At 41.9% G+C, this 23,930-nt stretch overlaps 2 protein-coding genes across 2 annotated transcripts; both read left to right on the forward strand.

The window, feature by feature from the left end:
* The first annotated feature begins 1,319 nt into the window (after positions 1 to 1,319).
* LOC131245167 (uncharacterized) lies at positions 1,320 to 16,805 on the forward strand. Its single transcript, XM_058244438.1, has 7 exons — positions 1,320 to 1,505; positions 12,458 to 12,527; positions 12,633 to 12,691; positions 12,795 to 12,896; positions 13,029 to 13,171; positions 15,037 to 15,094; positions 16,088 to 16,805. Exons 2-7 carry the CDS (start codon positions 12,458 to 12,460, stop codon positions 16,304 to 16,306), a joined length of 651 nt encoding a protein of 216 aa, XP_058100421.1. The 5' UTR covers positions 1,320 to 1,505; the 3' UTR covers positions 16,307 to 16,805.
* On the forward strand, positions 6,129 to 7,250 carry LOC131246882 (uncharacterized). The gene is made up of 2 exons (XM_058247341.1): positions 6,129 to 6,694; positions 6,788 to 7,250. Exons 1-2 carry the CDS (start codon positions 6,129 to 6,131, stop codon positions 7,248 to 7,250), a joined length of 1,029 nt encoding a protein of 342 aa, XP_058103324.1.
* Positions 16,806 to 23,930: the final 7,125 nt, after the last annotated feature.

Genomic DNA, 23,930 nt, shown 5'->3' on the forward strand with positions numbered 1-23,930 from the left:
GGTTTACCATACTCATTGTTCCGGAAACGGATTGGCCACTCCCCCCGCCACCATCCAATGGCTGGTGGTCATCACTCTATGGGCCGCACCATGATGTATGCTTTTCATCCATGCCGTCCATCTACTTTTCTAGATCATTTAATGGTATAATACCAAAAGTGAGGTATATCCCAATCTCAAGTGGACCACATTATAGGAAACAGTTTTGAATGAACCCTGTCCATTAAAAACTTTTTTGGGGCCATAAGGGCTGTTTGGCCGGACAGATTGGATGGGATTGGACGGTATTAGAGTGAATTGCACGGATTTTAAGGTAATGATAGCTGCGTTAGTGGATTGGTGCAAGATCTATGAGATTGCTATATCCAGGGATTTGTTATATCTAGTCTGTTTGGCACGGTAGCCAATTCCAAGATTAAACTTTTCAATCCTTTTCAATATCTCAAACCAAACACGTCCTAGACAATTTTAAAGGGATTAGGGTGGATTGAATGAGATTTATAGATAATGATGGTGATGTAAGTGGATTGTCTTTAGATCCATGGGATTGCTATGAGATTAGGGTGGATTGGATGGGATTTAAAGGCGATGATGGTGATGTAAGTGAATTGTCTTAAGACCCATGGGATTGTTATATCCCGAGATCATGATCGTGCGTCTATTTGGCACGCCTGGCCAATTTTGGGATCTATCTTCCAATTCCTTCCAATCCCATCCAATCTATCCCGCCGAACAACACTAAAAGTTATAGATGAAGCTGATATTTGTTTTTCCGTATGACCTAATATGTTATTGGATGTCAAAGAAACATTACAGTGGGCCTGAGGAGGATTTTAATGGTAGATATCCAATCACTATTGTTTTCCTGTAGTGTGGTCCACGTGAGATTTTTTTATCTCTCGTTTTTTGGATAAAGCCCTAAAATTATCTTTAAAAATGGATGATCGGAATGGATGAAACACATATATCATGGTGGGGCCCACAGAGCACCGACAACCAGCCACGGGCTGGTGCCCGGGGAGTAGCCAATCCATCTCCCATTGTTCCCTGTTGTGTGGCCCACCTAGGTGGTGTGGAAGTAGATGGATTTTCTATCCAAGATCTATCATGGAGGCACCCGATGCACGGAGTGGATTTTACCAAAACAACATGGTGGCCCCACAGAGTGTTCCAGAGTATATGGGTCCGGTACCAATCCTCTGCTCAGAAATCGATTTATGTACGGACTTCAAAGCTCCTCCCAATTTCAGTTAAACTTTTGGATTAGAATCCACCGAGCACTTGCCACCTATAAATGTCGGTCGAGGGCAAAAGTTTTTTAATAATATCTTTTAGCGCGTTGTTTAAGAGAGAGAGTTCGTCGCGTTCTCACCACGCGGAAAGCGTTCTTCGTTTTCCCTCACCGCTTTCTGTCGCCTGTTTCAGAAACCCTAGCTTTTCAGAGAAGGATTCTCTCGGATTCTCCCCGCTAGAGGCTTGATATCCTGCTATTCCAGTTCTAATCGGTGAGTTTTCTTGTCACGAATTTCTTTCTCTGCGCTTGTTTTCCCTAGGATTTTTTTGGGAGAAGTTTCTTCGCAGCATATGCTTAGATCTGTAGTATTCTTTTCTCTGGATTTGGTCTTTGATCGATCTATGTTGCACGGAATCTTTATTGATCTTTTGGGGCTTCCGTTCGGGTTTCCGTTTTGTTTCCGAGACCCTAGATGTTCTTATCCTGTCATCTGATGTATATGCACCTTTTGTTCTGTTTCCGTGGGAGGATTTATCATAGATCATATCTCATGTTTCTTTTATTTGGATCGTATATTGTCTGTAATTATTTTTCTGTGCTTGTATCTCAATGCAAAAGATGTAATATTGGATCTATATAGTGCTTTTGTTCGGCAGAGATCTTGGAAGTTTATGTAGTGCTTTTGTTCTGGCATGTTTGGCTTTTGGTATCGTCTTGTCATCTGTATCCTCTTGAGATTGGATTTGTATGTGTTTTTAGCATTTCTTGTTGTCTTTTAGGGCTATGTTTTGGCATCTTTTGTTTTGAGGTTCTAAAAATCGGAGCTGTTTAATTAATTGATCAGTATTCAAGGGTTTCTATAGGATCCAAGGTTTCTTTTTTGTTTTGTAGTTCTAATTGCTCAGGTGGGACGTTTTGTTGTGCGTGACACATGAAGAATTGACTTATTGCTTCTCCCTAGGCATAAAAGGTTGGGAGGGGAGGAGAGGAGGCTTCTTCTTCTTCTTCTTCTATGCTTTTACTAATGAAGCTCTCTCCTTTTGCTTAAGAGCTGTTAAACTTGTTTGTGTTGGAGTTTCAGGTTTAGTTGGTATTTTGCCGATCAGACTCACTCAATAGCGTGCACATTCTTTTTTTACCCGCTGCTACACTAAATTCCTTGTATGCTTATTCTCTATCATTTTTTTTCGAAAGATGAAACTTTATTAGGCCGAGGCCAAAGGAAAAAACAAAACAACAAGCAAGAAACAAAACAAAAAAGAAAGACACAGAAAAGGCTGAAACTTGAACAAAACCCACAACAGACCTAGAACTAAAACTAGAAATACAACAACGGCCAGCCCCGTGGCAAGGAGAACCACAGAAGACTCAAAACACCAAATCAAGGAGCCCAATCCTGGAAAAGGAGGATAATCTTATTAAGAACCCCTGCGAATGAGGTGCTTTTATTGAGGAAACAATTGATTATGCCTTTCTCCCCAAATTGCCCACATGACAACAAGTAGAGCAGTCCTCCATCTCTTCCTACCACTTCTTCCCCCATCATCCTCATGCCCCAAGGAAAGGAGATCCTCAATCGAAGAAGGCATAACCCAATGGACATTTGCTTAGGCTAAGATACCTGCCCAAACATCCAATGAGAAGGGGCAATGAATGAACAAATGATCTACCGATTCAGCGTCCTCGTTGCATAGAAGACAGATATTGGGAAGAACTATTCCTCTCTTGCGAAGATTATCAATTGGGAGAACCCTACTCCTTCCCACAAGCCACACAAAAACTGCTACTTTTGGTGGGGCATAAGTCCAAATCACACTTGTCGGGCAGTAATTGCTACGTTAAAGGTTTGAAGTATTGGCTCAAATTGGTATGTATTGTCTAGTACATAATGCTTTCGGTCTCAAACGATCTGTTGCACTTCTGATTGAATGGGATCATTTGGATGACGCTCGACTGTTAGCTGTGTGAGGCTATTGTGATGTGTGTTTGAAATCATCTGAGCCCAAAAAAAAGAGGCCAATCCATGCAACAGTGTGGGTTGTAGTTTGGATGCTCACTGTAGAAAGAACAGGTAATGTGGAGGGTGTAACAGTTCCAATGGGACAGCCTTTTGGAAATCATTGATCCATGGTGAAACACAAGAAAACAATGTTTTGGATAACACAAGAAAACAAAGTGTTGGATCACATCCGACCATAGGCCCTACTTGTCAACAGTGTTTGTATATGCGATTGCATATGCCATTTTGACTTCATATGCCACATATGCTAGTGGCATATGCAATTTTATGATTGTTGGGCTTTATGTAATCGCATGTGTATGCCATAGGTATGCGTGATTATGCCATTGCATACTTTGTATGCTGTGGCATTATATCCCAACATCATATTTAGTTTGCTTATTTTCCCCTCCTTGCTTATAAGTAGCCACTCTCCACCCCCATTTCCTTACACTTTTACTCTCTTGTTCTAATACTCTCGTACTCTCTCATTTGAGCTCTGGTTTTTTACTCTCTGATATCTCTCATCTCTCATTCTAGCTCTAGTTATCAACTCTCATAGTATTTAGTGGATGTAATAAAACTATAAAAAACTCATAGCAAGAAGGATGAGCATTTCATGCGGCGAAAATGGGTGCATAGAGGGTCAAGAGGATGAATCTGAGGGGCCGCTCCGCAGATCCATTCTCCCGGGCGAGAAGGAACCAGGGAAGAATGCAAATCCTTGGATAGAGGTGGGAAGGCGATCAAGGGTGAGAGCATTGAAAAGAAGCAAATATGACTCCTTGCCCACTCTTTTCGTTAAAGGCTATCCGTACTGCTGGTTTCCTCTCAATCTCGAGAGAGTGTTTGGGAGGGCAGGTGCAGTCATGGACGTAATCATGCCCTGAAACAAGAAAACTGGCGATTACAGGGGTTTCGCCCTCATCAGGATGAGCTCTGAAGCGGAGATGGCTCGCACGGTTGAGATGTTGCATGGGCAGAGCTTTGGAGGGGAAAAGATGCTAGTGCAAAGAGCCAGATTTGGACCAGAATGGAATATTAATAGGCCCTCCTTCAAATCAACTACAGTAAACAAGGCCATGGCTGCTCCACCTCCTGTTCCTCTTCCCCAACCCCTTTCTTTCAGGGAAGCGCTACTTAATACCCCATGTCACAAGTTCCAGATTCCTTAGCTATCACCCTCTACTCCAGTTCAACATGGCGGTTCTGACCCGCAAGTGCCGAGCACGCCTTCTGACTCTAACAACCCCAACAACTTTCCTATCCCCCCCCCCATTCGCATCAACTCCGAGGATCTCCCGAGGGCAAAGGAAGCATTGAAGGACACGGTGGTCATATTGAGCCACGACCATGCCACCATCGGGCAACTTTCCGACTGGATATAAGGGTGCACCAACATTCGAGCCGACTCTTTCAGCCTTCGGCCCATTGGCTACAACGAGGTCTGGGTAAAAGGGGACCCGGGCGTTAAGCTGGATCCTTTGCTGATAGCAGGAGCTATTCACAGAGACGAGCTGGTTAGGGGAGTCATTTCCTGGGACGATTTTTCAGCTTTCGGTTGTGAGGTGTGGATCCTTCTTCCGGGATGTTGCTTCGCGCTTGGGATCCCTGATCTCAAGACAACTCGGGGAGTGGAGATGGGGGTGATTCATTTTCGCATTAGGAGGAAAAATGGTCTTCCCCTTCCATCTTCAATCTCGATCCTAGCTGACGATAGATCCCTTGAGTTTCCTGTCCAGAGAGAAGGGCACGATTCCCCCCTCTCACGTTGGGGGGACCTTTGGTGGAGTAGGGCTATTTTTCACTAGCCGGAGGTTTCCTCCGACAGAGCTACAGGCACTGATGACCATTGTATTCGGTGCACCCGCGGAGCACTGGATATTTCCAATGGGGTAGGTGAGGGAATTAATTTTTCTCCTGCGAAACGTCCCGCTCTTTTTCCACGTGGCAAAAGCTCTTCAGCCTCTCTGTCTCGAGCCGCGCCCTCTGTCAGCACATCAGCTCCATCCTGCTCACGTGGTGAGAGGAGGCACATATCCCTGCGATGACGTCATCCGTCTACCATCGCCAGATATTCCCTTCGAGACGGTGGTTGCCCCCCTCGTGATGATCGCCATGTGTCCTCCATCCTGACCTCCCCTCTGCCCTGCTCCCGATCCCTCCCGTCCCTCTTTTGCTGGGGTCAAGGGATTTTCTCCCTTCGATCTCAACCGGACACCCGTATCCCCTAACCTTCATTTCACCCTGCGGTCTCTCCACCCTTCTCATCCCTCAGACCTGGCTATTCTATTGATGGAGGAGGATGATTGCCTCAGCAATTCAGGGCCCTTAATATGTTGGAAGACAGAATCTCTCACCATCAACTTATACCTTTCGACGCCCCTATTGTCTCTCCGTTTTCCGATGAAGACTCTTTTGTTCATCTTCCTTTTCATCCTTAAAGACCTCTAAATCCGACTGCCTCTCTCTTCCTTTCAAGGGCTCCGATCTGAACCTCCTCTCTCTCTGTTTCAGGACCACTCAGCTGCAGACGTCATAACAACAGAACCTATTCAGATGAGATCAGCCACCTCAGAAGTTGGCTTGTTAGAGAATGATCATAGGGCCTTACTAAGCAAGAAGATGCAGAATAAGAGGTGGATTCGGGACGCCATGGGCCACATCGGTAGAATTCTGGGTCTCTCTTTCAGCGATTGTCTTGAGGATTATCTTGCCCTTTTCCAGTGTAGAGAATAGGGGTCGTCCATTGGACCCCAACAGATCCTCTCAGAACCGAACTCCAAGGGGCAAAAGGAAAATAGAACAGAAGTAGAAATATTCCAGGTCAGATATCATTCCAGCTCTTTCTAACGAAACAGAGACCAAGGGAGCGTGGGGAAGTAAAGTTGTTCCATGAAGATTATTTCTTGGAACGTTCGGGAGTTGGGGTTCAAACAAAAAAGGAGACTTATTAAGTCTACTTGCAGCAGAAGCAACCCCCAGATTCTCTGTCTTCAGGAATCCAAGATCAAGGTGATGGATAGTCGGCTCATGAGATCCATTTGGAAAGCTTCTGATGCTAGCTGGGTGATTAAGGAAGCTTCAAGAAGTTCAGGCGGCATTATCATTGCTTGGAGAACCATACATTGGTCCCTTTTGAACAGTTCGGTGGGTTCTTTCTTTATTTCTGCTACTCTAAGGAATAGTATAACGGGATCTGGTTACCTCATTTGTTTTGTCTATGGGCCCAACGACATCAATTTGAGGAGCGATTTCTGGAGTGAACTATCCTCAGTCTGCCAGAGCTTCAATGGTCCTATTTGCTTCGCTGGGGATTTCAACACCATCAGGTTTTCGGCAGAGAAATCTTCGGGGAATTCCTTTACTTCCCAGGTGGCTGCTTTATCCGATTGGATCGATAGCAACTCTCTGATCGACCTTCCCCTTCTAGGCTCCCGTTTCACCTGGACGAATGGCTGGTTAGACCCAATTATGTGTAGATTGGATCGATTTCTTATCTCCACCGAATGGCTGAACCTCTAGCCTTCCTCCTCTCAGTCGACTCTTCCCAGGACAACTTCTGATCACTGGCCTTTGATCTTATCGGCTGAGGAGGCAGACTGGGGTCCGAAGCCGTTTCGTTTTAACATTGCTTGGCTTCATATCACAGGTTTTAAATCTATGATAGCTGATTGGTGGCAAGCAGCGTGTTATCAGGGTTATGCGGGTCATCGTCTTTGCTGCAAATTAAAATTTCTGGAACAAAAACTCAAACAATGGTCTAAAGAGGAAAAGTCCCGATCGGAGCAAGAGCTTGACTCCATTCTAAGCGAAATTCAAAAGATCGACTCTCAAACTGAAGGCAACCCAATATCCTCCCACATTCTAGCGAACAATATTCGGCTAGTTCAAGCTCTCTCAGCTAAAATTTATCAGGAGGAAATCTCGTGGAAACAGAAAGCCCGTTCGAAATGGATCAAGGAAGGTGATAGGAACACGAGTTACTTCCACAAAATTGCCTCAGTTCATGCTTAGGTCAATCGCATCACCTGTATGTCTTTAGATGGCGTCTGGACAGATGATAGGGATACGATCAGCAGATCCGCGGTCTCTTTCTTTCAAGGCCTTCTCCAAAAAGAGAAATGGACTAGACCTCGTTTGGACAATCTTCCTTTCAATCGAATCAGTGAAGAAGATGGTAGATTTTTGGAGTCTCCTTTCTCTAAGGAAGAAGTCCTAAAAGAAGTGATGGATTTGGAGGGCGATAAGTCTCCCGGACCCGACGGGTTTCCCATTTGTTTCTTTAAGACTTTCTGGGATCTCCTCCATGTGGAAGTGATGTCCTTTTTCAACGAATTTTTCGAAAGAGGAAGATTGTCAAAAAACATTGGTGCTACGTTCATCGCGCTGATTCCGAAACGGCCGGGTGCTTCCGAATTGCAAGACTATCGGCCGATTAGTCTCATAAGTAGTTTGTATAAAATTCTGGCAAAGGTGCTCGCTAACAGACTGAAGAAAGTAATGGATTCGATTATAAGTCCAAATCAATGTGCGTTCATTCCAGGAAGACAAATAATCGATGTAGCCCTTATCGCCAACGAATGTCTCTACTCCAGTCTGCAATCGAAGGAGAAGTTCATTATCTGTAAATTAGATATGGAGAAGGCGTATGATCACGTCGATTGGGAATTCCTCCTTCATCTGAAGAAGCGGATGGGCTTTGGTGACCATTGGAGACAATGGATCGAGGAATGTATCAACTATGCCCATTTTTCTGTCATTTTAAACGGAACCCCGAAAGGTTTTTTTAAAAGTTCCTGTGGCCTTAGACAAGGGGACCCCCTTTCCCCCCTCCTCTTCCTCTTCATCGGTGAAGCCTTATCAGCTATGCTCTTGCAAGCTCAATCGGAAAACATCTTCAAGGGAGTCCGTATGAAAGGTGTGCAAGTCCCGATATCCCACGTCCAATTCACGGATGATATTCTAATTTTCTCTGAAGCAACCCCTAAATCAGTTGCCAATCTGCATACTGTGATCAGATGTTTTCAAGCTGTGATAGGATTGAAGGTGAATCTGTCCAAATCCAAACTATTTGGGGTCAATTTGGAGTTTCAAGAGACGGAGGTGTTAGCTGATCTTATGGGATGTGGTGTGGGATCCCTCCCAACTGTTTTCGTGGGACTTCCCTTATGTGCCGAGCAGCCTAAAAAACAGTATTAGGAAAAAGTCTTACAAAGATTCAGCAATCATTTAGCAGGATGGAAACGTCGTTACCTATCCATGGGTGGGAGACTAACACTAATTAAAGCCTCTGTCTAATCTTCCCACATATTTTATGTCTTTCTTTCGTTGCCCAGTCGCGGTTCTTAAAGCTATGGACATGCTCCGGCGCAATTTTCTTTGGAGGGGCAATGAAGATAGGAAGAAGTTCAGTCTGTTGAATTGGAATAAAGTCTGTAAACCCTTCAAAGAGGGTGGAGCTGGTATTAAAGACCTCGACTTGATGAATCAGGCCCTGTTAGGTAAAATGGATCTGGGGACTTGGTTATGAAAAGGACAGACTTTGGAATATTATCATTAAAGGAAAATATGGGAGTTCGATTGTAGGCTGGTGGACGATCGATTCCTCTCTTTATAGGGCATCCGCGATGTGGAGAGGTATCAGTCGGATGAAAGGAGGTCACCCGATGGATCAGCTTTGAAGTGGGTAAGGGAGATTGTATCCAGTTCTGGCAAGACACGTGGATAGGAGACATGCCATTGAAGGATAAATTTCCTTCCATCTTCCGGGTGGCGAGCAAGAAAAACAATTTCATAGCCGATAACTATACCCTTGTAGCAGAGAAGCCTGTTTGGAATATCCCTTGTAGGAGGAACCTTCAGGACTGGGAAGCTGATCAATTTGTTGAATTGTTACATTATATTCAAGAAGTGTCTCTTAGTCATGGCCGCAAGGACTGCATCATCTGGAAACCTGACAAGTCATCTGTTTTCATGGTAAAGTCTTTTTACACAATTCTATCGGCCAACAATGCTGCTGCCCCCTCTCAACATCCCCACTTCCTTTGGAATTACGCTGTCCCTCCAAAGCTCCAGGTGTTTGGTTGTCTGGTTGGGAACAATCGAATTCTAACCCTGGACAATCTTAGGAAAAAAGGAATGATCGTCCCCAATGTCTGTTTATGCTGTATGTCCTCGGAAGAATCTGTTAACCATCTTTTGATTCATTGTCCATTTGCGTATTCAGTTTGCTGTGCCTTTTTTTCTTGTTTCAAGATTAGCTGGTGTTTTCCTAAGGATGTGGACACCCTTCTTAAAGCCTGGCATGGGGTCAGATTAGGGAAACTCAAATCCAGGATCTGGCGGACTGGAATCTTGGCGATTTGGTGGACTCTGTGGATTGAAAGAAACAAGAGATGCTTTCAGAATGTAGCGAAGCCCTCCCACTTAGTGTCCTATTATGCTAAATGTCTAATCACCGAATGGGAGTCCCACATGGAAGGGACCAATGTTGATCTTTCTTTTCTTCTGTCCCTAAGGGGCTGCCTCCTCAACAGTTCCCTTCTTTTGTAATTTTCTATCTTTTAATATAATTTATCTTTCAAAAAATAAAAAAAACTATAAAAAACAATTCCCTGCACACAATATTTATATATGTTTGTTTTTCCTTGTTTTTTCTATGTATTTTTTTATTTTTCAAGTTTTTTGGGGGCTGTGCTGTGCGATGGCATAATGGGTTGGATACGATTGCATATGCCATTTGACAACATTGCTTGTCAGAAGTGAAAACCTTTGTATAGTGGGAAAGCTGTTGTTGACACAAACTTGTTGCAAGGAAGCTCTCATGGCCCTGTCTGTGCAATTGACGGAGAAATAGTGGGTCACATGTGATCACACGTGGGCGATGATGATAGTGTGATTAGGATCGAGTCATTGGTAGTTTAGTTATTTTTATGTTTCTAGTAATAAGACTTCACTAAGTTACCGTTGCCTAAGGCCCCCATTACGAACTTACTTGAAGAGGATATTTTGGTCTTTTTGCCCTCATTAGGGTTCTTTCATTTTTTAGACTACATAAGGCTCTAGCTGGACGTGTTGAGCTTATGATTAATTGGATAAAAAGATTTTTCTTTCATCTCATTGATTGCCAAGGTATTAGGTAATGATAATGGTTGGTGCCAGCTTGTTGGCAGATATGATATGACCCTATAATGGCCAATTTTATTTTTTTAATTTTTGGGAAAAAATCTTGAAGTTATTTGTAAATTTCTAAAAAATTGTGAGGATCCCAAATATGTATTCCTTTTTTTTTAGACATGTATTTGATGGTGTAACAGGCCATGTAAGAATGCTGTTTGTCATGAGGTGCCGGATTGTCAGCTTGACCTGCTGTAAGTCTACCAAATAGGGCCCCAATCAAACACAATTGAGCATGATTTAGTGCATTGGGGCCCATTACGTACAAGTACAGTGAAACAAAGATAGCAAAAAAAATAAAAAAGAGTGAGTGTGTACTCTTTCCTGCTATGCTATTTCCTAAAAAATAAGTATTCAATAATGGCAATGGTGGTTGTATGGCCATTGTAGTTACCATTACGATCCAGGCCGTTCCATTGTTTTTTGAAACTGTATTGGCCCTGTAAAGAGCCATTTTTTTCTGCAATGGCTGTTACAGTCCTCTAATGTGTAATGGTTCCCACTGTTGCCATTATGTAACAGTTTTTTAATACCTTGCCCAAAATGTTCTCCTCTGCTTTGCTGAATTGAATCACACTGAAATTGTGTTTTGATCCTCAAATAGTCCTATGTTTAGTTTAAACTTACTTTCCAAGCTTCCTTCATGGTTAAAATAAGTAAAGTAGAAAAATGAAAGAATTTGATGTGGACCCACCATTGATGTGGGCTGTCCACCATTGTCCATTGCCCATCATGTGGACCCACCATTGATGTGGGCTGTCCACCATGTGAGCACCATTTTTGAATTGGGCTGTCCATCATGCAGGGCCTGTGTTCGATGTGGGCCATTGATCATTAGGAGATTCAATGTGGACCGTCCATTATGTGGGCTCACCTTGATGTGGGGCACACCATCAATGTTAATTGTCCATCATGTGGGGTCCACCTCCAATGCCACTGCCCATAATTTGGAGCCCACTTTCGAAGTTGGTTGTTGATCATACATGGCCTGCTGGATGTGGGCCATTAATCATAGGGGTTGACCTTTGATGTTGATCGTAGGTTCACCTTAATGTGAATCATCATCATATGAGGCCCACCGTAAATGTTGATTGTTCATCATGTCGGGCCCTCCTTCGATGTGCACCGTCCGTCGCGTGGGTCCCATCCTCAACATGAGCCATCCATCATCCAGGGCCACCTTTGATACTAGCAGTCCAATTTGAGAGGTGTAAATTTTGCCCAACCTATTATGGGACAAACAGATCAGATGGAGGGCGACAAACTGATGGTTTCTCTCAAGCCTAAGCAGTAAAACAAACTGCTGTTGAGGAATGTAGGCACCTCTTGTGTCAAGAAAAGGCTTGTATATAATGCAAATGTCATCTGATTTCTGCCCGAGTTAGAAATCAGCCCCCTTCATCACGGAAGGCTTGACCGTCTACTACATGTTTTGGGAAGATAAGAGTGAAGAAGGAGCAATATCAGTGCTGGGATTCTCATGACAACTTGAAGAGACAATTGAAAGTGTGCTGGATGATCAAATTGTGTTCCCATGCCAAGGGGGATACCATAAGTTCTTGGTCAAGTGGAAGGGTTGACCAGTGTTTGATCGTACGTGGATATCTGGGATGGAGTTCCAGGCATCAACATATTGATATGAACTTAGCAGAGCCAAATTCTTGTAAGCCGGGGTGAATTGATGCAACCAAATTCTCATGGCTGTGTGCATGCTAGTGAGAACATGCAGTGAATGAGATCTGTGGTGTCCTTTGGCTGATTTCTGGTGTCTACAATGCATCATTTCTTAAGAAGAACGTGCAGAAAGAGCTTCCTCCTATTCTCTCTCTGGAGATAACCGTAGAATGATGCATTATTTGTTTCAAGGCCTGTGCCTTTTTGACACACACACACACACACACACACCCCATAAAATTCTGCCTATATTTTGGTTGCCTCTTGAGTTTCATGGTTACCTAGCATCTTGTCATCATATATGCCTGCGTACTTGCGGTCATTTGTTTGCATAATCTTCCTTCATATTTCTTTTTGTTTCCTCCTTCCAGATGGCAACTAAGCCAGCAATGACAACTGAAGCTATTGCCCTCACAGAGAAGAAAATGGACATGACCTTAGGTATGCTTTGTACCATCTCTGGATACTATCAAAATCTCATTCTCGTGTTGTTTGTAGATCATATCCGAGTTCCTTTATCTGATAACATGTACGTCTTCATTGCAGATGATATAATCAAGATGTCTAAGAAATCTTCATCGAAATCCACAACACATAGGCCTTCGGTAAGCCATCTCTCTCTAAAATAATGAACTTGTCATCTGGCGTGGTTTGCTATTGTAAAATAGATGTTGTTTGTGTTTTAAATTGGGAAATTTTGTTCCATAGAATAAAAGCCGTGGATTCTTGAACACTGGTAATGCTGGTGCCTCCCGAGGGAATACCGCAAAGGTGCAGCGGTTTATGGATTCTAGATCGTCTCTAAGACAGGTATTGTGATTGATGACATCTTAATCTTTTAGACATACCTCCTCTTCCTATTAAGGATATCAGTTCATTCAATCATTTCTCTCTTTTCAAGTTCTTGATGTTGGTTCTATGTCATGCATGTTCTGTATGCAGGGTGTGCTTGCTCAGAGAAGGTCGAATTTCCTAGGCAAGAATCAGTTCCCGTTAGCAAAGGAAGCTGCCAGGAAGGCTGCTTTTACTCCTTTTCGTAACAGAGCTCTAATTCGCAACAGAATGGTTAATTGGGACAAGTCAAGGTATTCCCTGATCTCCCTGTTCATTACTTTGATTTCCGGCAATTTCTCCATGCAGTCGATTTAAAATTTAGTTATTTCTATTTTACAGGTAAATCATGGCCCCTCTTTGTCAATGATGATATCCATCTCACACGCTTCCAGTTAGTAGATCATCATGTGCATGGAGACTTGGGCCATTAGATGGGATGCCGTATAGGGTTGATTGTGGCATGCAAGCTCTTGCGGGCTAGTTTGATCTTTCTCTCATGATTGCCAAGATATGCTTTCTGTATATCTTTGCTTAAGTTGAAGGATATGTATCATGCATTCTGTTGAGGAGATTCCAGATTTTCAGAAAATTGGATGATGTTGTTTGTGCTGTTTGGTGAACCAATAAATCTCGAATGTTGTGTTGATAGTCAATGTTGTTGCTGGTATTGGGATGCAAGTGGAGTTCTGGTGCAACGCGGTATCGAGTTCAACTGCTAAGACGGCCAGCTTATATTTGCAACCCAAAGTGGAAGAAACATGGGTTTGTTGTGCAGATGAATGCATCTAGATATGCCAGTTATGACTGTGCGATGTTACACTCTGTCCACCTTTGGTGACTTGGTAGAGTTTCCCACCTCGGCTTTGGGTTCACATTGCTACTGTCTTTCTGGTTTTAACTTTTGAAGTTTAAGGATTCCCTTATTTGAGGCAGGTCTGACCTTTGGAGTTTTTACTCCTGTACTTGCGGTGAATGTGTTTCGATTGGGCTGTGGATATATTCTCAATTATCCTGTGTCCCTCTCTTCAAAGTGTCTGAAATCATCAGCCTTCATTCATAGCCCTTACTGGTGGCTAGAGGTTCTATTCTCTGCATCACTTCCGAAGATCGAGCTTTGAGAAATAGGGCGTCCATGGTCTTATCCATTCCTAGATGTGTCAGTTTTGCCAGAATTCTGATTCCAGTTAAATTTGTTGCTATAGGAATGGGTTCAAGCTTTTGACAGTTTCTCGTGGCAGCCTTCTGATCCTTTGTCTGCAGATTGCACTCTCTTGCTCATCGTCTCTTAGATATTTGGATTTTATCCTTCGTATATGACCCACTACATCATTGCTTTTTGGAAATACCGTTAGCGAGGCAGTCAGGAGATGGAGATTGTGAATGCCGTGGGGGCTTTCTCTTGACATACACAAAAAATCATCTCGATTGTTGGTTGGTGAAGTTTCGAGGCAGGACTTAGTGTGTGTGGTGCATCTCATCATTTAAATGCTCGTGACTAGTTTGCCCATGAGCATGGTTTCTCAGCCTTAAGTGGAAACTTTTCACTTGTTATCAGTGACAATCCTGCATAACCCTTTGGCTACCAGGATGTTTTACTGCAACACTGCGTGACTGAAAAATAAGGTGGAGGGTGTCTGCACAAGGGTGAGAAAGCCTCTTCCGTTTGTTGGAAGAGTAAAAGCATGATCATTCTATGTTCTTTGCTGGAATATGAGGTTAGAGAAGAGGCCGCATTTCTTGTTCTTAGGAGCTCTACTTCCTCTGAATGAGTTCTTCGAAATTGGGCCTTCCATGGTTAGCTCAATACTGGAGGAGAGTGCACCAGTGGGCGGAGAAAGCACTATTCGTTCCTCTGATTCTGTCACTGAACTCCTTGTCGGTTTGTCTAAACTCTGTTAGTGTAATTCTATGAACTGTTTGTGCAATGGTAAGTTTGTTCTCCCCATAGTTAATGAGAAATATATGGTTTGAGACAGTAAACATCATTATTTTTGTGCTGAGTGATAATGGTGGCAATTTGAAGAAGAATAAGGAAAAAAAATCGTTTTGTTGATCCATAATCTCCTATGGCGTCTTATGTATCCAAATTATGATGGTTGGTTGCCTGTTGATGCAGGGTTGCAGCTCCGCCAGTTCAGAGGAATACTGCTGAGAGTGCCTTTGTTGGTGGAAGGGTATGGCTTTCCTTTTGGTTTTATTTAAAGATATGATAGCTGGTTTTCCACCTATTTGTATAGAAAACTCTTTTATTTTGGGCACCAAATTGAGACTATCAAAAAAGATATGAGGCCTGTTGCAATCCGGTGCTGCATATCCCTTGTAAATTCTAGTTCGGAACTTAGTTGCAAGATCCTTCTAACTAGGTGCCATTCCTGCTTTGAATCACGCTTCGGACTCCCACTCCTACTTCCTAATATACTTGTTTACATTTTGAAACAGACGCTTGCCTGCTCCCACAGCTGAATTTCTAGCCGCTTCATGCAACTATAGTTTGGAGTTATTTGATATTATGACAGAGAATGATGAATGATATGTATGCACTTGCACTCGTGCACTTGCATATATATGACTCAAATTTAACCATCGAAATCATGGAACCCACTGTAGGTGTGTTGCAAGCATGGTTTTAAGATGTGAATGGGTCTGACATGACTCGTCTAAGTTTACTCTGATATTGTAGAACCTGATCTGGTTTGATACTTTCACTCCTATCAGAGTTGTGCCAATTCAGCCCTGACTATAGTTGCATCTTTAATTATGAATCCCGACACAACTCCGGACCAAACGAGACGGTCTGATTTTTTTTTAATTTTAAAACCATGTTTAATAACCTAAACTAATATTAAATGGATAATTGTAATTTCGATTTATGAAAATATGTTTTGAATTACAACTGATGTTTATCTTTCATGTTTACTATCCATTTAATATGGGCAGCACTTCAGTGTCATTCTGGTTTTGTAAACCACCTAAAACAAGGCCTGCTGTTAGGGCAGGTTAATTTGAGTTCCGCATGTGTCACATTCAATTTCTGAGTGCCTTTGTATCATCCACTGAAATGCACCATATTATCAAAAAGTTGTTGTCATGGTTTGAGGGGCAGATATGTTTTCATGTCATCTTAAGTTTGAAGGAGAGCGTTTTTAATTGAACATTGGTGTGCGCAGGTAAACGTGGTTCCCAAGCAGCGGCCACAGACATTGGACTCGCTTTTTGCAAATATGAAGGAGCAAAGGATGAGAGTGCTGTCTCAACAGCAGACACGAGGGGGACAGAATGTCCGTCGTCGAGGAGCTCAGCAGCAGCAGCAGCAGCAGCAGATGAGGGGTGGTGGTAGGGGTTATAGAGCTGCAGGTGTTCGCCCATTTGGCAACTTTGCCAAGTAAATGTGCTGGAAATGGGATCTTCTCAGGCTGGTCTCATGGGCACAAGCACAGCCATCGAAACTTTTGCACGACCAAAGTCCCCAACACACCAGTGGCAGAGTGTTTATTATGGCCCTCTGCTCCTTAAAGCACCTTTTACCCGTTCACTACGAGACTGGAACCATGGCTGGAATATCTGTCTGTTCTTTCCTACCGTTTTCTTCCCATCCTGGGTGTGTGCTGACGGTTGCTATGATCACCTCTTGCCTTTTGGACAATATGCTGATTTGGTTGTTTTCCCTGAGAGTGAAAAAGGGTGGTGAAGCTATCAGTTTTTTTAAAAAAGAGAGTCGTATCTTCAGTTTTTCATTTGTTGATGACTTGCCGCACCAGCTTTCAAAGAAAAAAAAAAAGAGTGTAGTGAATGTAATGGCCAGGCGGACCAATGATGTTGATGTTTATACAATGGGAGAATATGGTTAGAGATAGGTGAAAAAGAAGCTACTTTTGCATTCGAAAAGTTCTGTTGATAATTCTTATTCTTTGCCTTTTCTTTTTTGTCCTTTTCCCCATCACTGAATGAAACACACTGTCGATAAGAGCGACAGTGTCACCAACTCGTTAGCATCATATTACTTGCAGAATCAGGCTTGCTAACCCCCTGTGTGTCGTGCATTAGGTGGCTTTCCCATGTTGGATGTGGGCTGTTGGCAAGTTTGTTTGAAACATCCACCCGTTTAAATACCAAGTATTGAGTGTAACTGTGCCCCCTTTTTATGTACGGTCGGCTGCATTAAAGTTGTGAGAGGAGATTGTTCCATGCACATTACCTATTTGGCCTCCATGCTGTGGGTGAGTGAAGCTTGGTCTATTTGCTGCCTTTTGAGTTGATTTCAAGGTTGTGCTCAGAACCCCTCTGTGAATGGAGGGTATTATATATATATATATATATATATATATATATATAAAAGGAAGGATCCCTACTTAATAATGTGTGCCTGCTCATGGAGAGAGCCCTGATTTTTTTCCTCGAGGCTGTAGGTCCATGTAAAAATTCAAGTTTCTTTTTCTTTTCATCTTCTTTTGGAGGCATTCGACCGCATTTTCACTCCTTTCACATGGCATGTGACCCATAACACGATCACATGGAAACTTCACCCATACGGGGTGGGTTATTCTTCTTAATGTTAGGCCATTGATGAATCATCTATTTGGAGGCCACCAATCGGACAGTCAAGATAATCTGACAGAATTTAGGGCATGGTTTATCTATAACAAGCCCCATAGTTAGACAGGTCGTAACCACCAGTTTACAAGGTTAGGATCAACTTTAATCGCTTTGGTCAGCCATTTGTTATCTCAAAGCTTTGCCACGGTGGCCCCAAGGCCGTGAAACCTCCGTACTGCCCTCATCAGCTGATTGCTACAAATCATGTGACTGAACCGAGAACAGGTTGAGCTGTTGGGAGAAAGATCCCTTCTTGGACCACATGCATGGCATCCAAATCAGAAGAATTTTTTATTTTATTATTATTTTTTTTTAAACACAAAGGATGCAAACTGCAAGATTTACATGGTTCCCTTGGATTCACACCAATCCAAATGCTCAAAGGGAGCAAAAATGAAGAAGCAGCTCTTGATATAATGATGGCTCTTCACTCTCTTATGACATATATATTGCCCCAAACAAAAAATGAAGATGCATATTTTTGCCTTAGCTGTAAATAGATTACAACTTTTAGTTGTAACCTAAAACTTGGTAAAAAGCCATGTTCCTGATTACAGGTAAATTCTTTACAGCTAAAAAGGCATCACAAATATTAGAACACAATGGTTAATATATACTCATAATGTGGGGCCCACTGTAATGTGTATGGTACATCCCAATCTATCGATCATGTACTTCCCTTGAGACTCTCCTGCAACTTAAAAAAAAAATAGCTCGTCCATTATCAAATGGACCGCACAAGGGAGCGGACATCCACTATTAAAAACTTCTAAATTACATTTGGAGCCCATTGTGATGGATAGAAGATATTTAATCTGTTTAGTGTGTACATGCTTTAATGCTCTCCTCGAGCCTTAAGAAAAAAACAAGTCTTTCTTATGTGATTTGCAGATTTTGGAAGGTTCACCACCCAATCTCTCTGGTATGAATAACTACTTTATTCATTGTAAACACATTGGAGGCTAGCCAAACACACAATCTGTTTGCTTGTAAACAAATTACCACTTAAAAGCCTAATGGAGTATCATGTAAACTGATTACACCTGAAACTCTTTTCAGTGTAATGTGTTTATAATTAAAAAAATTACAGGCATCCAAACGACCCTAAGATTTACATAAAAATTCCATATAAATGACAAATTTGCCCTCTGGACCAGGGTCATGCCCCAGACCTCTGAGCAAAGGGGAGCTTAGCATGAAGCTCAACCTCACCTCCGATGATCAAGCTCTATAGTGTTGGACCTAGGCCAGTGGGGCACATTGGTGAGCAATCACTAGTAGGTACGTCCCATGTTTCTTCCGGCCTTTTCCTTTTCTGTTATATTTCAAATTCAACTTTAAATTTGATTTATGATAAGAGATATGGATAAGATTGGATGATATGGTCTCATCAAAACTCTTATGCCTTCCTATAAAATGGATGTGACTCTCTCTTGTTAAAGCATTATAAGTAATACCGAGAGTATACGGAGAGAGATATATTGTGCACAGTAGTCTGTCCATTTTGGCTTGTCCTTGGGACGATCTAATCCATAGATCGCAATCCGGGGCCACTTATACCGTAGGATCAGAGGTGTGAATAGATCCATCTGCTCCAGTAGTAGATAGGCGGGCCGTTGGAGCGTCAATCTTCTGCTTTGTGAGGGTTCCAAAACTCGTGTAGACCGTCAGATCTTGAGGGCTCACCTTCCGCGCTTACCAACAGTGGTATCAGAGCATTCAACGACGGATCTCTGATTATTTTCATCTAAAAAGGTAAGTGGCCCGTCCTTTCTTTTTGGATTGGAATCCATGTTTGATTTTAGGCTGTACGTCAGAAATATAGCTGCTGTACGTCAGATATATTGCTTCTGTATTGACGTCCATCTATTCGGCGTGTTTGTTTTTAGGCTTGAGAAGAAAAATAGAATTCAGATAACAATGGTGCACTTGATGCATATGAAATCTAAATCACTTGATTAGCTGTCATGCTTGATTTATGGCAACAACATATTATATCAACAGTAGATTTTCATACGAATGATTAAGATCTTGCTCTTGTTCCCCATATCAATGGAGTGGGCCGCTCATGTATACCAAAATTTTAACCAACGGTTAAATATCTAAGGTTCACATGTGGCCCAATTGATTTCCGGAATGGACAGTTTCTTAGCCATTAATGCTTGAACTAAAAATGATCTACCAGCACTTTATCTTTGGATATGATTTTTTTTTTTTTTTTTCGTTGTTGTAAGCATGCCTTAAAATAAGCTGTCGAAATGGACGGACGGCATGGATGTATACATTCCGGTACTTTACATAAGTTGTTGTATTGAAGTACATACGTGTACATCTCACCCAGTATACAACAATACTTGTTGTATTAAACTACACCATTAAAAAAAAAAATAGATGCTGGTGACGTATCTCTCAACACGTGCACAGCAACTATTGGCTGATGTATCTCTCAACGTGCTGGTGATCAACAGTATTACACGTGTTGTACTGGGAGATAGCTTATACACGTGTGTACACGTGTTGGCTGATGTACACGTGTGTACATATGTTGGCTGATGTGCTCGTGTACACGTGTTGGCTGATGTGCACGTGTACACGTGTTGTTCTGGAAGAGCTTCTGCTACATATATATAGCTTCTGTACACGTGTTACACGTGTTGGCTGATATGCAACATACAAGCTTATGGTGGGCCGAACAAACTGTACATGTGGGATCCACCATCCAAATCATCGTATGATCGGCCCCACAGTGGACAGGAAATACCATCCTAAAATGATCCTAGCCATCCAACTTGGCACCCATTCTTGTACACCCAAATCCCATGACGAAATACCAGATGACCACAGCCACCTGATAAAGAGATACAATGGTATGGTCAATCCAAAGATGGGGTTGATGGACGTACCATCTTTTCCACCAACACGCCTCAAGTTTACCACTTGTTTTGAGGTACCGTACCACCTGTATTCCTTGGGTCTTACCACCAATCATCAGGCCTAATTATGTTTTGGATTTGTTGCAAAATATCTTAACCATTCATATGTTTTGGATTTGTTGCAAAATGAGTGCACATATCTGTTTTGGATTTGTTGCAAAATGAGTGCAAAATATCTTTTGCAAAACACTGTGTAGATATGTTGCAAAACGAGTGCAAGATCCATTCTAGCCACATGTGTAGATATTGTGCACATATCTGTTTAATTACGAGCTTCCTATCTGTTGTATTCATGTTTAATCTACAAAACAATAATGTGGACCACATTCAAATATGTTGCAACCTGAATGTCTTACCCTGATTTATGGATTTGAGCAAATAAATTTCTACTTTATGGATTTCTTATGAGATGATGGACACATATCTCATAAGAAATACATACAAAAACAAATGATGGACACGTGTCTTGATCCTGACATGTACATGCATATGAATGTTGTTTTAAAATATTTTCTTCACTGTTGATCAAGAGATCATTAGTGATCGAAATGATCATCAACCATGATGATTAATGTTGATGAAAGGATCCATCATCAACAATGATCATTAACGGTAATGATCGGATCCATCACTAATGGTCATTATCACAGGTGATGATTGAACTCTCTTTATGGCTATGCACTTCATTATTTTTTCTGATGATAATGTTTATATGTGTATGATATTATCAAGCTTAATGTGATTAGATCTAAACCCTCCTTATTTTTCATTGGAAAATATAGATAAACTTAGTGCTTAGGTACTCCCTATAAATAAAGGTTGTGCATAACTTGAGTGAGAGTTTATTCTCCTCCACCAAATGATGCATGCAACTAAGTAATGGATGGTTGCATGTTATACAATTAGAATTTTATAAAAGCATCAATTTCATCCTAAATAGAGGACTTGATTGTTCTAAACCACCCATTCGGGTATGTGGACTTTTAGATCTTGTTAAGATATATTGATTACTTTTATACTCTGAAAATTTGTATAACACGTAGAAATGCTAATGATTAGTGTCAATACCTTAGATCATAGCTAAGTAGTGATACTTATACAATGTAGAGATGGTCACCAAAGCGTTAATCGTTGAACAGCTGAAAGGACAACATTTCGACGGCAACAACTACAAAAACTGATCCCGCGCGGTGCGATGCCTTCTAGACGAGGACGACATATCGCACACACTCGATGAAGTTCAAGAGGAACCCATATTGGCTGAAAACGAAAATTTACAAGAACATAGGGTTGTGATGACTAGCTACAATAAGTGGCGAAAACAGTATCGTTCAACTCGTAATGTCCTTCTTAGCACTATGCACAAAGAACTCATACTTATGAAATGCATGAAACCGCTAAGAGAATCTGGGAAGCACTGACAAATGCCTATGCACAGAAGTCAGATGCGAGAGTTCGGGTAATGGAATTGGAATTCTAATAGTATAGGATGCCAGTCAGCTGCCCTATCAAAGATCATATCCGTAAGATGGAGCAAATGATAAGTGCCCTTAGGAATGTTGAGTGTAAATTGACTGAAAATCAAAAGATTATAGCCATGCACCGTTCCTTGCCTGAATCTTGGGCCCACATCAAAAGAATTCTGAATCATACAGATTCGATCACTACGTTTAGAGACTTTTGTGGCCACTTGGTACGTGAAGTTGAAATAAATGCAATTCAGCCAGGTACGGCCAAGGCCTTTGTAGTAGAGACCCATAAGCGGAAAGGTAACAAGAAACGGTTCAAAGCTCGCAAGAAGGCGAAAAAGAATAACCAAGAACAGAAGACCACAACACCTCCTCCAAATCTCAAGAATGGAAATAGAAAGAAGAAGCAAAAAAAGACAAATGTAGTTTGTTTTGTTTGCGGAAATTTCGGCCATTATGCTCGGAAGAGTGCTCATAAAAAGACGGTAATTTCTCAGTCATTAGATACTTTGTATGTAGGCGTTTGTTCTAAAATCCTTTCCGTTGATACTATATCTAACGAGTGGATTTTGGATTCAGGCGTAACAAAGCACGTGACACAGAGTCGTCGAGGACTCGAAGAATTTCGACCTATAACCAAAGGAAGTTACAAGCTCTACATGGGCAATAACGCTATTGAAGACGTACTAGGGATTGACGTTTTCTATCTCCGTATGCGCATAGGGCAAATAATAATCCTCCGTGATACTCTTTATGCACCGGGGATGCGTCGTAATTTAATTTCTGTCTCTAGGTTATTATTTGATGGTTTTGATATTCGATTTTTCGGGACAAGAGTTTCTTTGAGACTGAATAACATCATCTTTCCATGGAAAAATTTAATTTCAGATTTATTTATTTTGGACGTAGATTGTGATAATGCCCCTCTTGCTTTATCTGCTATGTCGAATGAAACTGTAGTATCTGAATCTAAAAAATGGCACGCGAGGTTAGGTCACATAAGAAAGGATCGTATGATAAGACTAGTACGTTCTGGTCTGTTAGACTTCTTATACAAAGTTGATTTGCCATTTTGTGAACATTGTGCGTCTGGGAAGACTTCGAAGAAACCATTTCCCAAAGCGGCTAGGTCCAAAGGCACACTAGAGATAATCCATTCAGATATCTGTGGACCTTTTAATGTACATGCCAGAAACGGATGTCAATACTTTGTCATTTTCATTGACGATTACTCGCGCTATGGATATGTGTATCTCATTTAACACAAATCTGAGGCTTTTCATTGTTTTCTTAAATATAAAGCTGAGGTGAAAAATCAGCTTGAGAAAAAGATTAAAATCCTTTGATCTGATAGAGGTGGCGAGTATACATCTGAAACGTTTAAGTCATACTGTGAAAACGTTAGAATTGTTCGGCAGTACACAATGGCTTATACTCTACAACAAAATGGTGTTGCAGAGAGAATGAATAGGATACTATTGGACATGGTTAGATCGATGATGGCACAAGCCAATCTCTCTACCACATTCTGGGGAGACGCACTGTTAACAGCTGTCTACGTTCTTAATAGACTCCCATACAAATCCATTCCTAAGACCCCATATGAGATGTGGTCTGGGAGGACTCATTCTCTAGCCAACCTACGCCCTTGGGGATCTTTGGGATATATTTTGTTACCTACTCAGCATAGAGGTAAACTTAATAGTAAAACCATTGAATGCGTATTCATAAGGTACCCTATGTATTCAAAGGGATATGTTCTAGTTTATGAGGACCATGGACGATTGATTGAGATAGAATCCCGATATGTGACCTTCGTTGAAGATAGATACCCCAGCTGAATGAAGCAAAAGACTCCAATAGAACTTTTTGAAATACCTGATATATCTCAGGAGAGTGGGAGTTCTGCTCCTCAAGATGATGATGCTCCTATAGTTCGTCAAGACAGTAGGAGGACACCTCAGAAGACTCCTGAGTTACGTCGAAGTGAAAGAGGATTGATTCCCTGGAGATAC

Source organism: Magnolia sinica, chromosome 5 (assembly GCF_029962835.1).
Source record: "Magnolia sinica isolate HGM2019 chromosome 5, MsV1, whole genome shotgun sequence".
NCBI classification, from domain to species: Eukaryota; Viridiplantae; Streptophyta; class Magnoliopsida; order Magnoliales; family Magnoliaceae; genus Magnolia; species Magnolia sinica.